The sequence below is a fragment of the Centroberyx affinis genome, unplaced genomic scaffold (assembly GCF_046629955.1).
Source record: "Centroberyx affinis isolate AG114_WGS23_722 - 3 ecotype Tasmania unplaced genomic scaffold, CSIRO-AGI_Caff_v1 ptg005840l_1, whole genome shotgun sequence".
NCBI lineage: Eukaryota > Metazoa > Chordata > Actinopteri > Beryciformes > Berycidae > Centroberyx > Centroberyx affinis.
Window position 1 is genome coordinate 152351 of NW_027282963.1, and position 16489 is coordinate 168839.

Here is a 16489-nt window from a genome sequence, read left to right on the forward strand (position 1 = left end):
CTCTCCTCTTCACCAGCCAGTAACACCAGGCTTCACTCTCCTCTTCACCAGCCAGTAACACCAGGCTTCACTCTCCTCTCCATCAGCCAGTAACACCAGGCTCCACTCTCCTCTCCACCAGCCAGTAACACCAGGCTCCACTCTCCTCTCCACCAGCCAGTAACACCAGGCTTCATTCTCCTCTTCACCAGCCAGTAACACCAGGCTCCACTCTCCTCTCCATCAGTCAGTAACACTAGGCTCCACTCTCCTCTCCACCAGCCAGTAACACCAGGCTCCACTCTCCTCTCCATCAGCCAGTAACGCCAGGCTCCACTCTCCTCTTCACCAGCCAGTAACACCAGGCTTCACTCTCCTCAACATCAGCCAATACCACTAGGCTTCACTCTCCTTTCCACCAGCCAGTAACACCAGGCTCCACTCTCCTCTCTGTCAGCCATTACCACCAGGCTTCACCCTCCTCTCCATCAGTTTGAAAAAATAAAGAAAAATGACCTTGATTTTGATTGGAGGAAGCATGTCATCTTTTTTGGGGGAAAAGACGTGTTCTTAGCCTTTATTTAACAGTGCACCTTTAGAAGTCAATAGTACCTTCTCAAAGCAGTTCACAGATGTTTTCAAGTATGTTACATTGTATGCTCCAAAATTACAGCCATTGGAATTTGTGGCAGCATATTTGTCTAATGAAAATGGTTAGAATCTCTCATATTTTGAAGTAATATCACTGTTATTTATATTTCAAATGAAATAAATTTGAATATTGTAAATTTTACAAGATACTTGAGAATGCAAGCATGTTTCATTTTACATTGCATTAGAACTAGCGATACTAATGAACATAGTCACAACAGAAACCTAGAAATATTTTAATAGAATTTATTTTAAGTATATTTATACATACGTATATGTAGATTATACACTAACACTCTAACATTTTTAGAGCCGATGGTCTTTGTCAAAAAGCGTCGTTTATTATAATTATAGTTGTAGTGTGAACACGGACATTCCATTGACTACTTATAACGATTGAAATCTTTTTATAGCTATAGTTATCTTTATAGTTATCGTTCTAGATGTGAATGGGCCTTTACTGTGAGATGAAGCCTCTTAAACACAGACTTTTTTTTATAGCCTTTTTTATTTTACCAGAGTTAGGGTTAGGCTATAATAGTGAATGGAATGTAATCAGAGTAATAAGTGCTTAAGATAGGCTACGGTTATCCATTGTTTATTTTCCAATGCTTGAGTTTAACTGTTAATGCTGACCTGGTCATGCTGAGTGAAGGCATGGCTTTCTTTTTATCATAACCTTTTCCACTTAAACATATATGATGAGTATCTAGTAGGCTTAACAAACAAAACGAATGAAATGAACTGTTATGGTGCCTGGCTCAGTCCCCTCCACCTCAGCTTCAGCCCCAGTCTAACCTGTCTCCAAGTGTTTTCTCCTGTTTGTGTGTGTGAGTGCTTGAGTGAGTGATTGTATTCAGGTGTGCTGGAGTCAGGCTCCTGGTCTCCACAGCTGTTCTGCATCCTAATCAGCCCTCTTCATAAGCCATGCTTCACCATCCAGTCTTCGCCAGATCGTAGACTCTGCTACCCGTCAGTGCACTACGCTTCCAGCTATTCCTAGTTCCTGTACTTTGCTATTCAGTTCCTTGTACCCGTTTCCCTGTCTAACCTGCCTGTCTGTGTTCCTGCAGTTCTGCCTGCCACACTGACTCCAGTCCTGCCCTTGGATCCCTCGTGTCTCATCGTGTCCTCGCCTGTTCACCCAGCCTCTCTCCCTAGCCTCAGCCAATCCTTGTTCCCCAGCCTCGCTCCCCCCACAATCCAAGCCTGCTCAGCCTCTCCTCACCATTCCCCTCATCACCATCCCCTCATCATCATCTACAATAAACTACCTTTTAACCTTATCCCTGTCTCCCTGTGTCTCCTATGAGTACTAGTCTACTACTATTACTACTACTGCTAATACTGCTACTACAACTACTAGTACTAGTAGTTGTACCCTAGCCACCGTTAGTAATTGCCAAGCAACTGTAGGAGCCATAAAACTTGATGTCAGCTTTCCATTTCTTTCATTCAATTGCTTTGAATTCTTGACCTTTTCTAAAGAAAACTGAACCATTACTAGTTAATTCTTTTTCATACAAGAAAACAGGGGCCACTTACATGTATCAAATCAGACAGCTCATCCACCATGTGAGTCCTGCTGTCTCTGGACTTGATTCTGGTTTCGCTGGTGAACTCCTTTGGTTTCTAAAGAAACGCAGAATATATATATATGAGATACTTCTTCATGAGTTTTTTTTAACAATTTTAAAAGGATTGTTGGAAAAAAAATAACCTGCTCAGAGTCAAGTAACTTAGAGTAACTGCGCAATCAAATATAGGTATATTACGTTACTTACTGCATCATATGCACTGTGTGGATTGAAGAGGTCATTGCCCAGGAACATGAAGGCCACGACGCACCCGAGGGCCCACATGTCGATGGCCTCGGTGACTGGGATCCCCAAGAGGACCTCTGGAGACCTGAGGGTGGAAGACAAGAGCCAAACAGAAGAAATGTTACTGAGATTTGAAGAGCAAGAATACAACATCTGACATGGTACCAATCCAGACACAGGACCACACTATGTCAGCTAAACATTGACACCAACTGTCAATTACAGTCAAATTCAACATTTTTCCTAGTAGCTACAGAGGAATGACAGATCCTCAACTACTCATTTGTAGTGCTCCGAAACTCTCAATAGAACATACCTGTAGCAAAGCGCCTGAAAGGTTTCACAAGGTTTCACTTCCGAGGTGGGGACGGCCAGACCAAAGTCAATTAGCTTGACTTTCAATGGCTGGTCCACACAGTCCACCAGCATTACATTGTCTGGCTTTAGGTCTGTGTGGATCACACCCATTGATTTCAGAGCTGCAAAGGCCGTAACCAGCTGCTTCGCAATCGGTCGAATTTCTCGTAGAGACAGGCTCACAGTCTCATTCCTCCATAAAATCCTTCAGACATTTCGAAGACCAGACCAAAATGCTGATCATTCCCAGCATGTCTGACTGGGGAGAGAAGATGATAGTCAGGTTCATGTACAGCTAGTTAGAAACAGTTCACATTACACATTTTAATAGACCAAGCAACATTTGAAACATGTTACCCAAAACTTTCATGAGCATTATCATCAAAAAGAATAAAATGATCATAGAAATCCAGTGCAGCATCCTTCTCCAGCACCTTCACAGCCACTTTGGTGTCGGTGCGCAACTTCAGGCACTGGGCCACTTTGCCAAAGCACCCCTCCCCCTTGAACACCTGGATCAGGTAGTCAGATGAGATGCTAGACAAGCACTTCACCCTGGACTACCTGGAATTCCACAGGTGCCTGGGGGAGAGGTGCGGTCGGGACGCTCCGGCGGACTGGACATCGTCCTGTCTGCACCTGTGGCACATGGGAAAATCGCTGAATCTGGGGAGAATATTTGTAAAAAACAGTCATTACATTCAGAGTCATGCAGTCAACACAACACATACAGACACATAACTAAACCATTAATTATGCCCTTGAATTTAAATGCTTGCTTATCAGTCTAAGTCTATATGAAGTAGATACATGTATCAAATGCAGAAGATACTCTGAGCATTTTAATGAGCAGCATTCCCAAAGAATAATACAAGAGGCTGAACAAGAAAATACAGTTTTGGTGTCATGGTTGTGACTTTTGCCTTGTCTAGGTTTTGTATTTCTTTGTATGTTTCCCTGTCTAGTTCTTTTAGTTCTTCGTGTACCATGTTTCCTGTCTGCCCCAGCTGTGTCTAATTTGTAATCACCCCCCATGTGTATATTAGTCTTGTTCCCCAGTCAGTCTTTGTCGGATCATTGTGTTATGTTACTTGTGTCAGTTTGTGTAGAGCCCTTGTTTTTTGGTTTCCTGTGTCACCTGCTATCTGTTCATAAAACACCCAGTCTTGGGGTTTTGGTCACAACCTGCCTCGCTGTCCTGCGTCTGGGTCCTCGCCACACCTCCCTGTGACACTTGGTACTTCTGTACATCATCAAACAATGAATTGTCATTCACCTCCTCAGTGATGTCATCATCTTGGGTGTGAGCCTTTCCAATGGGGTTTTCACATAATCGACCCTGTCACAGTCTGATTTTTAAACTTGTTTTCACCAACATACATTTACGTCTCTAATGTCACTGGATCCATTGAATTGTGTAACTGTTTTCCAGTGTGTGTGTGTGTGTGTGTGTGTATGTGCCCAGAAGTATAGAGCATACAACACACAAACAGAACATATGTCAGTCTCTGTAATACAATCAAGAATGTACTGTATATCATCTACTCCAACCAAGTCCTATTTATGGTCTCATACCATTTGAGCCATTGGATTGCAGTATTTACTGCACTTGTGGTCAAATGATCATTTCTGTGTGTAAAAATTATAGTTTTACAAGATCTGAACTACAGTGAATCCACCCTCAAGAGAAATATATTTTTGTTAACAAAAGTGACTTAGATGTACTTGTTCATACTATGTAAAAAAAAAAAAAAAAAAAAAAAGATCATTAAGTTTCTTCTGTATTTAGTTTCCATCACTCCTACAGACACCTGTCTGCCAAAGACTAGTCTGGACCTAAAAGCCCAGGTGGCTCAGCAGTGTGAGAATCAGGTTTTATTCATGAAGTGGTGTTACCAATGCACAAAAGCACAAGCAGGACACCAAGAACTGGGGGACGCTCAGCAGTGAGCGGCTGAACACAGTGTGAGTGGAAGCTACTGCCATCAAACCACTAGATATGTACATGTGATGAAACTCCTCCCCAACACTGACAACTGAACTGGACTGGGTCTGGTTGCTTTGGAGTAAAACGGCCTTAAATTCAAACCTCCTCTAATGGCTGTGTGGCCACTAGCCTATATTGAAGAAATGGTTCCTTTTCACCTGTAGGCCTATGATAACGACTTAAACAGGCCCGATTCAGACAATTTGAATGCATCTATGTGTGGCCACTCATCAGAAAGACAAAGACAAGATCCCATCTGCCAGATCAGATGAGGCCCAAAGTCATGCTCACACCACTGAAAAGAACTTGTGTCAATAGAAATTACACAATGTGGTGTCACCCTGTGTAGAGAACAACAGGTGGTGACCAAAGACCAGCCAATAGCAGATAGCCAGTTCAGTACCCTACTTTTCACCACTAGGTGTCAGGCTTTATCACAGATTTGGGTTTGGGGTTTAGTTACTCTTTAAATGTGGTGGATTGGATTGTTTGTGCTCAATGTTATGGTTATGATTTGTGTGTCAAATGTACAGACAGGTGACAAATTAAAGGAAAAACCTGAGTGGAGAAACATAATGAATGCCGATGCTTCCATACAGGTGTACTGCATGATACAATTAAGCAAATTGTCTGATTTGTCTATGGAGTTGAAGATGAAATTCAGGTTTACTTCTCTATTGACTTTCCACATTATAACAGTGTTCACAGACATGATCAGAAACACAACTAAATGGAAAGTGAATACTATCCAACAAAGTTTCAATTTAGATGCACTCGGATGAACAAATCCACAGGGAGGTTACCACAAGCATACTTTATTGACTCAATTCATAAAGATGTTACACAGGAATCATGGGAGAGCCATATAGACATCGTTATGACTGCTTCTCCATACTATGAAATTAACTTTGCGTCGCTTTCAAGAATACAGTGCAAACAGCATCAGAATGAGGGGGGGAAAAAATAAAGTAACCGCCATGGATGAAACTACAGAGCGAAGACAAACTTTCTAGTTTGTATGGAGCTTAAATTACATGCTACATATCAGTCTTTTTTTTCCGGTATGAAGATTTTAAAAATCAGTGAAAATGAAATGGGTCGGACCGTGACAGTGACAGTTATGACGGCGTATTCAAATGTAAAAGCAGGGTTTTCAAACTTAAACATCTACTAGCGGGTTCACACACAGCAGTGGCAGGCAGTCCAGTGATAGAAAATAAAGTTGATAGAAAATGCAGTTTGATAACATATTGAATCGATCAATAATACACTGGTTGTCTATGGGAAGCTCTTACAGTAAAATTCCACCCTTGCATCCTCCATTGTATATCATCAGTCTGCGATGTCCAATGCATTTTAGGAGTTATTTGGTGATAAAGTGCTGACACATGTTCTGCTATCAAACTCCATTGTAGTTGCTGGAAATCTCTCACTATGACATCACATCATCTACATTTGGCCAATTATCCACTGGAAGAAGAAAAACACACCAAACTATAAAAAAGGATCCAGAAATGCACTGTACATCACCATCATAGCTGTTTTAGGGTGGATTTTGGTTTCTTTAACCTGAAATGATGCTAATGTAAATGCCACAAAAGTATACATGAATATTAGTTCATTCATTCATTCATTATTATAATATATTATTATTTTACTATGAATAGGCAACTGATTATAAGGTATCAACCACCTGGAAAATTCATTCAAACATTGTTTCAGAGGCATCCTGAGAAGAATAAAATATGGGGGGAAACACTGCATACTTGTCATTTTTGGGATTTTTTTTTTTGGGTCAAATATAAAGAAATTATGAAAGAAAGCGATAGTGGAGGGGAGTGTAGTTTCGAGGGGCTGGATCCACGATGGTTCCAGAGAATGCTGTACTTCATAACATGCTGCATACAACCATATTGCTGGGATGAATTTCACCATCGAACAGGGAGGCAGGTCGTGGCGAAGCGAGGTCCCAGAGAGTCCCTCAGGAATAGAACTTGCTGTTGTTTATTTTCTTCTCTTTCATCCTAAAGCACAGAGGAAAAGACAGCATGTAAACGAGGGACTAAAGACATCCAGGAGTGTTGACTTTGACCCGCTTCAAGAACACGTATCCGGGGGCCTTACTTCTGCTTCTCGCTGGTGCTGAACTCCCTCGTGAGGTTGTTGTGGTGCTGGGGGGGGGCGGAGCGCTGCGTGTTGGAGTGCGTGTCGTACAGGAAGGGCTCGCTGCCCAGCTCCGCCTGCCTCTTCCGCAGCTGGCTGGAGGACGAGTACAGCTCCTCCTCCGCTTTCTGAGGGGACGGGGGGGGGGGGAGTCATGTGATCACAATGACAGAAACACCCCGGGACACTCTGATTTCAAACTGCAGATAGTGTGTGTGTGTGTGTGTGTGTGTGTGTGTTGTCTCACCTCCACTTGCTGTACATTGATGTAGATCAACAGAGAGGCTAACTCTAAGTTTTCACTGTAGCCGTTCTTAAGAGGTACTGAGCGGTAACCTGTCAAAACACAAAAAACATGCTTCCTCCTTAGCGACCATGTTCATCAATAATACTATTACTTTTCCTAATGAGAGAGTAACAAAATGACTTTTTTAATTGCAGTAAAAATATTTTTTCTTAGTATCGTGACGTCAAATAGCATAATATAAACATTCTTTTTTATTTGAGAAACATATAGGTATTGTATCTCTGGATCCTCACACTCTATATACACAGTGGGTGTTTTTATAATATAAGTAATATAATGAGTAGTGTGATGAATTGAAGAGTTTCCAAACTCGTCCAAATTCCAAAATGAGACAAATTAAAAAAAAAGTGACAATCTTACAAAATGACTACAAATGATGGTACTTTTTAACAAACAGAAGGCAACTTAAATGCTTGGATGACAAAATGGCAACACTTGTACAGACTGAATCTATACAGACCGATACACTGTCAACACTGGTGTACTGTACATGTGTTGTGCATGTGCGTGTTCCCACCTGAGCGGATGCCTTTGACGGGAAACGTGGCCTGAGCCAGGAAGTTGGGGTCGGAGAACATGTCCTCCTCGTTGACCACGAAGCGCAGGAAGGTGAGCTCCGGCTCGTACACCGCGAACACCACGGGCTCCGCTGGGGCCTTCCACACCGGGTTCAGACCGTTATCACCTGGGGAGACAAGCCGCCGACCGACCAGCACACTGTTCACATGTTCATGAAGATGCATACATAGCATTTTGGGATGTAACCATTTATTTTCATACCGGTAACAATCAGTCCGAACTAAACCCCAAACCCAAATCTGTGGTGAAGCCTGACATCTAATGGTGAAATGTAGGGTACTGCACTGGCCATCTGCCTTTGGCTGATCTTTGGTGCCATGTGATGTCACCACCTGTTGTACTCTATAGAAGGTGGCACCTGGCACCAAAGCCAGTGCAGTACCCTACTTTTCACCATTAGGTGTCAGACTTCACCACAGATTTGGGTTTGGGGTTTAGTTACTCTTTAACTAAACCCTAAGCCCTTAACATGAACTGATTGTAGTTACTCTTAACTGAACCCCAAACCCAAATCTGTGGTGATGTCTGACATGTAATGGTGAAAAATAGGCTACTGAACTGACCCCATGCTATTGGCTGTGCATGGCCTGTTGTACTATAGAGTACAACAGGTGGTGACATGTAAAAAGACCAGCCAATAGCAGATGGCCAGTGCAGTACCCTACTTTTCACCAGTAGATGTCAGGCTTCACCACAGATTTGGGTTTGGGGTTTAGTTCATCTTTAATCTATTTTGGGGCGATGTCTGTCCCCCCCCCCCCCCCCCCCGGCCTCCTTACGATAGACGATGGTCTTGAATTTGCTGTCCTCGGTGTGTCCGCACAGCTCGATCTCTACGAACGGGCTGGCGATGCTGCGGCCGAGCTTAGGGAGGTGCCTGGCGGCGATCACCTGCGTGGGGGTCCAACACAGTCATGGATATGATGCAGTTTGATAGATTACATACTGTATTTATTGTAGAATTGATCAGTATTACTCTGGGTGTTTATGGGGAAGCCCTTAACATGAACTGATTCTAACGCGACACTGTGATCATGAGGCATGCATGAATGTTCTATTATTCTTATTATCATGGGTTTCAATGGAGAGTTTTAATGTCCCATGATCTGATGATCAAATTGCCCGAAAAATAAATGCTTTGGGTGCTTTTGTGGTTGATTTTTGGAAAGTCCATATAGTGATGCAATTGATACCTAGTCACTGAAGTCACGCCAGGCGAAATGGGAAACAGAAGAAAAAGAAAAAGACGACGATGACGATGATGGTGTGTGTGTATCTGTGCGGCTGTTTGTGCATAAACGTACCCTGACCACAAGGTTGTACTTGACCTTCTTCTTCTCCTGGTGAAGGTCGTAGCCGTCAGTGCGCATCAGCTCCGGCTGCAGCACGTAACCCGTGCGTCCGTTCAGACTGAAGAGGGCGCTGTTCAGCTGGGTGTATTTATCTGGGTGGGCACACGAACACTATATGACTCTTCTGGTTATAGTTTATATGGCCACATAACACACAGCTCCGTGTTAGCCCAAAATTCACAAGGTAACAGCTAGTGCCACTTAAAAATTCTGTATTAAGTAAGTATTTAGCGCAAGTCTTCGCGTGAATTGTGCTAAATACTGGTGTAAATAGAGGTCTTTTGGGCTGAAAGTGCAATCGTTCGGCTTCAGAACATTATGCTCCACAAGCTGTTTGGAGTCATTTTATGGTAATTTTTTCCCCTTTTTGGAACCCTAAAGAACCAATTACCATTCACTTCCGTTGTTTTGGAGAAGGTTGGCATGGAGCTGCGCTAGCTAACTTTCTGTGTGTTATGTGGACATACAATCTTCACCGATGTTTAGACTGACATGAGGGTGAGTAAATGACAAAAGTTTAATCTCTGGATGAACTATTCCTTTAAAGAGTAACTAAACCCCACCTAAATCTGTGGTGAAGCCTGACACCTAATGGTCAAAAGCAGGGTACTGCATTGGCCATCTGCTATTGGCTGGTCTCTGTGCCCTGTGATGTCACCCTCTATAGAGTACAACAGGTGGTGACATCACCTGGCTGGCACACAGACCAGCCAATAGGAGAAGGCCAGTTGAGTACCCTACTTTTCACCATTAGGTGTCAGGCTTCACCAAAGATTTGGGTTTGGGGTTTACTTACTCTTTAAGGTCAGCTAGACCTTAAAGAAGTGTGGGTTGAGTGAGTTGTTAAAGATTTTTCCCACTGTTTCATCACGTACTTCATGAACTTCGTTGCCTTACCTGCTGTCTGGAAGTTGAGTGCCACCATGTGGCAGCCGCCGGCCCACAGAGGGTAAGGGTCGTAGTTGGACGACTCCATGCGCTGGCCTTTAGGGTAGACTCGACTCAGGGCCTTGCGGTTGTAGCACAGGAAGTCCTGGGTCCGACTCTTTCCTGGCGTCTTGTTCTCCACAAAGGAGCGGATCTCTTTGTAGGTGTATGTGTCTGAACAGAGATAGGGGGGAGGGATTCATCATTGGTGGGTACAGTGAGGAAAGCTTGACCATTTTCTTGCAAAAAATAAATCCAAAAAATGTATTCAGGATTTCCTCCAAAATTATATTCTTGATAGGGGAGAGAAGCTTCTGAAGCATTTAGATCAAGTTAAGTTAATATTAGCCTGGTATAACACTTGGATTTATATGGTGAGTGTGTATAGACAGTTAGAAGCTAAAAAAAAAGTGTATTTCCCACCATAATATGTTACATTCTACAATGCCATCCGTAAGTATACATGTATGCTTGCACGCACACTTCTTGTGAGTGCGAGTGTGAGTGTGTGTGTTTGTGTGTGTGTGTGTGTGTGTGTGTGTGTGGGCTGTACCAAAGCGGTCCTTCTCCTTGCTGCGTGGCTGACAGTAGACCACCAGGTCTGACATCTCCATAGCAACATCAGCCCTCTTCTCCACTTCCTCCTGCTGCTTGATCTGTGATTGAATGGAAAAAAAAAACAACCACTTCCTGTTTGCATGGTAACACTGACAGACCGCCGTCCCAACTCCTGATTTTAGTTACGCTCTTTCCTGTCAGTCTCTACTGTAAACTATCAAATAAAAACTAAAAAGGAGTTTTCTTCTGTAGTTTTAAGTGTAGCCAGTGATGTAGTGGCTAAATAAAAAGGTGACTAAACTATGACCTCCAACAGAAACAAAAATAAATTCAGGAAAATATGAATTCATGCCTTTTTTCTTTTAAAAGACACTCATCCTCATATGACATAAGTTTGATATTACTTACTATGATGTACACCATGAATCTGTCATGAAGATTTACAAAGGTGGGTTCACCCTCCACTATATATTAGTGTCATATACCATGAGATACTAGCCTCTTGTTCCCTTTTGTACTGCTTGTTCATCTCTCTGTGAGTGATGTCCCAGGCCACCTGGTACCATTCAAACAGCTCCTCCAGAGAGTCTGCCGCCAAGTCAAACTGCAGACTGTCCTGCTCCATCTCCTGCAGGTTCAACACGTGGCACTTCCCGTTTTTACCGTTCTTCACTGGAAACGGAGAAGGGAGGAAAGGAGGCACTGTGAGGGAAGGTGAAGAGCGGTGCGCGACTCCCACATGGATGTCAACTCTGCTGGAATGGACTCCTCGACTCTTACAGATTTTAAAGATAGGAAGCTCCATTTGAGACCGCTGTGTATGCAGCACCCAAAAGGCTAAACCACAGCAACTCTTTCAGGGAATAGCTAATTCAAGCAAAGTAATGGTCAAATATGGAATACCAAGAGTTGACTCATTCATTTTCGACTCCCAGAGGTTTGGGCTGAGAGCTGACCCCAAGTCTCAAGCCTGTTGCAGTCAAGGAATCCACTGTTTTGAGGTTGACTCTCAGCCATTAGAAACAGAAACAGTATCTGTATATACAGAGTAAGGGGTGGTATCAACGAATCACATTTACTCTCGTCACTGTAATAAAGTTGCCTTTTTTGTGTACTTATACTTTTTATTTTTTGAAGCCAGCAATTTTGGGTTTACTGAAGTATGTTTTGACTGAAGTATTTTACTCCACATTTTAAATTGACAATTCACAGAGAACACATTTTGTAGCGCTGTCCATTGCATCAGAAACTTGCCAATTGTAAAATGTATCTACATCAAACCCATGCAAACATATGAAGGAAACGTTAAGTTAACTAACTGTAACATTAACTACTCAAATTTATCTATGATAGTAGCTCAGTTAACATCCATTCAGCTACAGTATTATTGATTTGTTTGCTAGCCTTGCTAGCTAGTTGGTTAGCTAGTACCAAAAGAAACATCAATCTTGCAATGTTAGTGAATAATGGGGATGGACATTTCCCCCCCCCCTCATAGATCAAATTATGACACAAATTTCTGAATCTTGTGTAGAAAGTTCAACATAGTCTATAACAATATGTGCAACAGGAGTAATTCCTATGTCCCCAGGGTCCTATGTTCCCAAGGTCCTAAGTTACCAGGGTCCTATGTGCCCCAGCTCTATATAGCACATAATGGGAACCTGAAAAAGATGTTCCCCAGTTCTGTATTTGCTTAATATTGTTAGTTAGGGTTAGGGTTAAACATAGGACCCAGTGAACATAGGGCCCTGGGAGAGCACATATGTAGAACTGGGGAACATAGGACCCTGGGAACATAGTACCCTGGGAGAGCACATATGTAGAACTGGGGAACATAGGACCCTTTGTCATGTTCCCATTATGTGCCATATAAACCTTGGGAACATAGGACCCTGGGAACATAGGACCCTAGGAACATAGATACGCTCCCATGCAACATTAACAGTGCATTTACAGAGAGCAGCTACACAACAGTGCAAGTTAATGACACATTTGTGGGAGAGATTTGTGCTCTCCATTGTCTATTGTTTTGCTGCTTCATGCTTTACTTTGTCCATGCATTTTATTGAAGTTTAAGTTTATTTTCAATTAAAAGAGCCTAGTTTGAACTCTCCACTCATCCTTTTTGAATTGCATGGCAAAAATCATAATGATTGTCTTTAAACTCAGCAACTTTAACACTGAGTGCATTTTAAATGAGCTACTTTTTACTTTTAATTCAGTAGTTTTACTTCCACTTGAGCAATATTTTGGCAGTAACAGTACTTCTACTTGAGAAGGATATTTTGGTGCTCTTTTGACCCCTGTCAGCACTAAACCTGAAGGATATTTGAATGTGCTGGCTGTCAAACACGCATCAGATACAGTATAAAACACAGATATACTCACAGTTTTGGATGTTGCACTTGGAGATGTCCACAATGCCCTTACACAGTTCACCCAGTGGGTTGTCTTCCATCTCCTATAGCACAAACACATCATATGAGAGGTCACTCTGTTCTTACTGTATATTGTATTCTTTTCTATTCTAGACTAAACAAGATGGACAAAAACATTGCAGTCCGCTCTTCTGTTTAGGTTAGTCTTTATCACTGTGTGGGCAATTAAACTTCTAAGCTACTGAAACTCCAGTCAAACTGTAATAAGCTCTAATCTTTACCTGTTCTTTGGTCTCAGGCTTGGTGTTGTTGGACACCTGCTCTACATAGTTGGCTGGGAAGAGCAGCTGCAGCTTTCCACCATAGTCCCCTCTCCACCTGTAGGGGGAAGCACGCATTTGTGTGACATGCACAGAAGTATATATGAGTATTTGCTGATGCAAATGTGAGTGCAGGGGGGTGTCAATTCACCAAACCCTAAGATATAGCAAAGTTTCTGCATCTAATATCATTTGCTACCAAAAGTTGGAGCAATGACGCATATTTCCATAAATCCCTCCCTTTATTTTGCGCTTCAGCCTTGGAACACCCACGGATGCATATGCAATTAGGCCAGAAATCAGTCAAAATGTGGCAAGAAATCAGTCCAGTCACGCAAATCTAACATTATGCTTTCATTTTCACGTTTATTTCAGTTATAAAATTAGGTTTATACTTAATTTTAACTTCCATGAAAAGGGTTTTAAGAAGTCTCATTTAACCTGATGAAACGTGCAGATTCAGACTCGCTGCCAAACTTTGCTATACCCAATTGATGCCCATGAGTGTGTGTGTGTGTGTGTGTGCACGATTGGGAGCGCGTGTGTGTGCATGGACTCACCATCCATCATTCTCCTTCAATACGTTGTGTATCAAAGCTCCTTTGCTGAAGGTGTGCTCGTCAGACCTGGTGGCCTGGTAGCCGTACAGGGCTTTAACGGTGCTTTGAGGCTAGAGGAGACAGACACACACACACACACAGCACGCTGAATGTCTACACCAAGGGAAATTGTACAACATAACAGCTAAAGTTGAGAGAGTATAGTGGTGTGTACGCACCATCGATGGCTCAATCTCATTGGGTTCCACATATGTCTTGATGTCGTACAGGGAGGCGCAGTCTTTCTCCTGTGGAAACGCAGTCCAATGTTAGGAACAAAGCAGTGCCTAGGATCTTAAATTGGGGTCAGACTGATATACGGGGCCGATATTGGCCTTTTATTAAAAATCAGATATCAGCCGGTCAGTGTGGTCCATCTCTGGTATGATGGAGGTTCCTCGCTGAGAGCTATTTCTCATTAAAATTTCAATTTTCGGGTGTGAATAAAGTCACTAAACTCTGAGAATCTAAAATCATTTCTACACTGAGAGCAGAATGATATGAATTTCCCTGATTCCCTGGTTTTTGTTGGGCGGAATTAAAAACAATTACTTTAATATGTACCAAGGGGGGGGGGCAATCCTATCAAAACGTGACCCTATTGTCAGATACTAGCAGCCAAATGTTGAGTTTGCATGTCAGTCAACTCGGGTTGTGAGCAATCCCTTAAATGGAGAATTTTAGTGTCCCATGATGGTCTAAATGCCGTTTCAAGTACTTTTACACCCTGACAAGAATATAAATGTAGTGGGAACACCAAAAGAGTTTAGAGTTAACCCTAATGCCGGCGATCAGCAGCTAAAAATATCAGTGTCTGTCTTCAAAATGTCATATCAGTCAAAAATTCTACTAAACTTTTTTCAGCCTGGGCTCAGATGGACATTTTGAATAGTTTTGTCATGTGGGACCCACTAGAAATTAGCATGTAGCCCCCCTGAAATATTGGCTTTGCTGTTGGATGGTAACTTTTTATATACATTTACATCTTATCCAGAAAGAAAATAGAAAAAAGTCAGCCTTTCAAAATCTCAGAAAAACATCCTAATTTTTCAGATTATTAACCAAATCTTTTTAATTAAGTTTTCTGAAAGAGTCTCACAGCCTCTTTTTTACATGAAACTTAAAGTAAACCACCTAAAGGTAACACCATGTAAATTTGTGCATAAATAAAAAAAAAAGAAAAGAAAAATAAAGTCAGAGTTGCAGGGTCTCCACACAGCAGTAGAGCTCAGTTTAAATATTTGCATTCAATTCCTGGCAGATGTGTTCGAGGCTGAGATATTGCCCTTTCAGTTAAAAGCTCAAGACTACCACCCACTCACACACACACACACACACACACACACACTACACTATCCCACACAGTTTCTGTTTCACTCAATCTTTCCCTCTCCTTTTCATGCAGACTCACCATCTTCTTTATATTTTTCCTTTCTCCCACACATAAACACCCAGCTCAACGATTTGTTTTTACTGCTCATTTTGAAGTGGGCAGTTCACCCTTAAGAGATATTGACTCTTCTGTAATAGGGCAAACAAATAATGAAGTAATGAAGTTATAGACAAGAAAATGAGCTTTAGTCTTATTACTCTATAGTCTTTTTTTTTTTTTTTTTTGCTGTATTTGCTTCTGCAACAGCTCCATTCTCCTATGGGAATCCTTAATGTTTCTCATCTTTGTATACTCACTGCACTGAAGCGGTCCGCCAGCTCCAGGGTGACTGGATAACGTAGTTTGATCTTGCGATACAGCGGCTTCTTCCTGAAGTAGTTGACAAGCTCCACCAGGCTCTCAAACTCCGTGGTGGTGCCCAGCAGGTACATGTTGCCCTCCTTCTGGATCCGGCAGTGCTTCACCTTACCGTCGCCTCTGAAAGACAAGTGACTTTGCAGATGAGTTCAACTGATGCAGGAGATTTGGGATCCAATACCAGTTCCGATACCCACTTTTTGGGAGTCACCGTACCCAATATCTGGCGAGAGGACTGGCAAGGACTGGGACAAACTCCCAAAAAAGTCCGTGTAGTCCTTTACCTACGTGGATCGATAAAGAATCACAATCACAGTACAGCGAGTGTATTGATAAGGATAATGAGAAGTGCCACTGCACCTGAATGTGATGGCATAGGAGTCTGGTTCTCCTTCTCTCTGTCGGATGAGGAAAGCTCCGTCTCTGGGAATCCTCAGCAAGTAATCCTCTGCCTGGCCTCTGCTCAGGTTACTGTAGAACCACCTGCAACACACACACACACAGGACGAGGGTTATGGCGTGTGTGTGTGTGTGTGTCCTGAAAAGTTGGCATGTTTGAAGATGAAGGATTTCCAAATGACAACAGCACAGTGACATTTAAAGGTGCTACATGTAGCATTTTAACATCAATAAAACATTGCCACTTAATTTTTGAGACATTAGCATAATTACTGTAAACAAACAAGACTATCACCAAGGAGATTGTCAGCCTCTACCGGCCTCTACACTGCATTTTACATTGTGCGACACTGGGTC

At 42.4% G+C, this 16489-nt stretch overlaps 1 protein-coding gene across 1 annotated transcript in view; it reads right to left on the reverse strand.

Annotated features, from left to right (window-relative positions):
• Positions 1–5604: 5604 nt before the first annotated feature.
• plcg2 (phospholipase C, gamma 2) overlaps positions 5605–16489 on the reverse strand; it is a 29623-nt gene continuing 18738 nt past the window's right edge. The window contains exons 19-33 of the mRNA XM_071547354.1: positions 16094–16216; positions 15673–15853; positions 14163–14231; positions 13945–14054; positions 13346–13442; positions 13075–13147; positions 11183–11355; positions 10679–10781; positions 10096–10299; positions 9151–9290; positions 8626–8737; positions 7785–7952; positions 7208–7296; positions 6922–7088; positions 5605–6821 (exon numbers count right to left, since the gene is read on the reverse strand). Of these exons, the coding sequence (XP_071403455.1) occupies positions 6779–6821; positions 6922–7088; positions 7208–7296; positions 7785–7952; positions 8626–8737; positions 9151–9290; positions 10096–10299; positions 10679–10781; positions 11183–11355; positions 13075–13147; positions 13346–13442; positions 13945–14054; positions 14163–14231; positions 15673–15853; positions 16094–16216 (1852 nt within the window). The 3' untranslated portion in view covers positions 5605–6778. The remainder of the gene's footprint in view (positions 6822–6921; positions 7089–7207; positions 7297–7784; positions 7953–8625; positions 8738–9150; positions 9291–10095; positions 10300–10678; positions 10782–11182; positions 11356–13074; positions 13148–13345; positions 13443–13944; positions 14055–14162; positions 14232–15672; positions 15854–16093; positions 16217–16489) is intronic.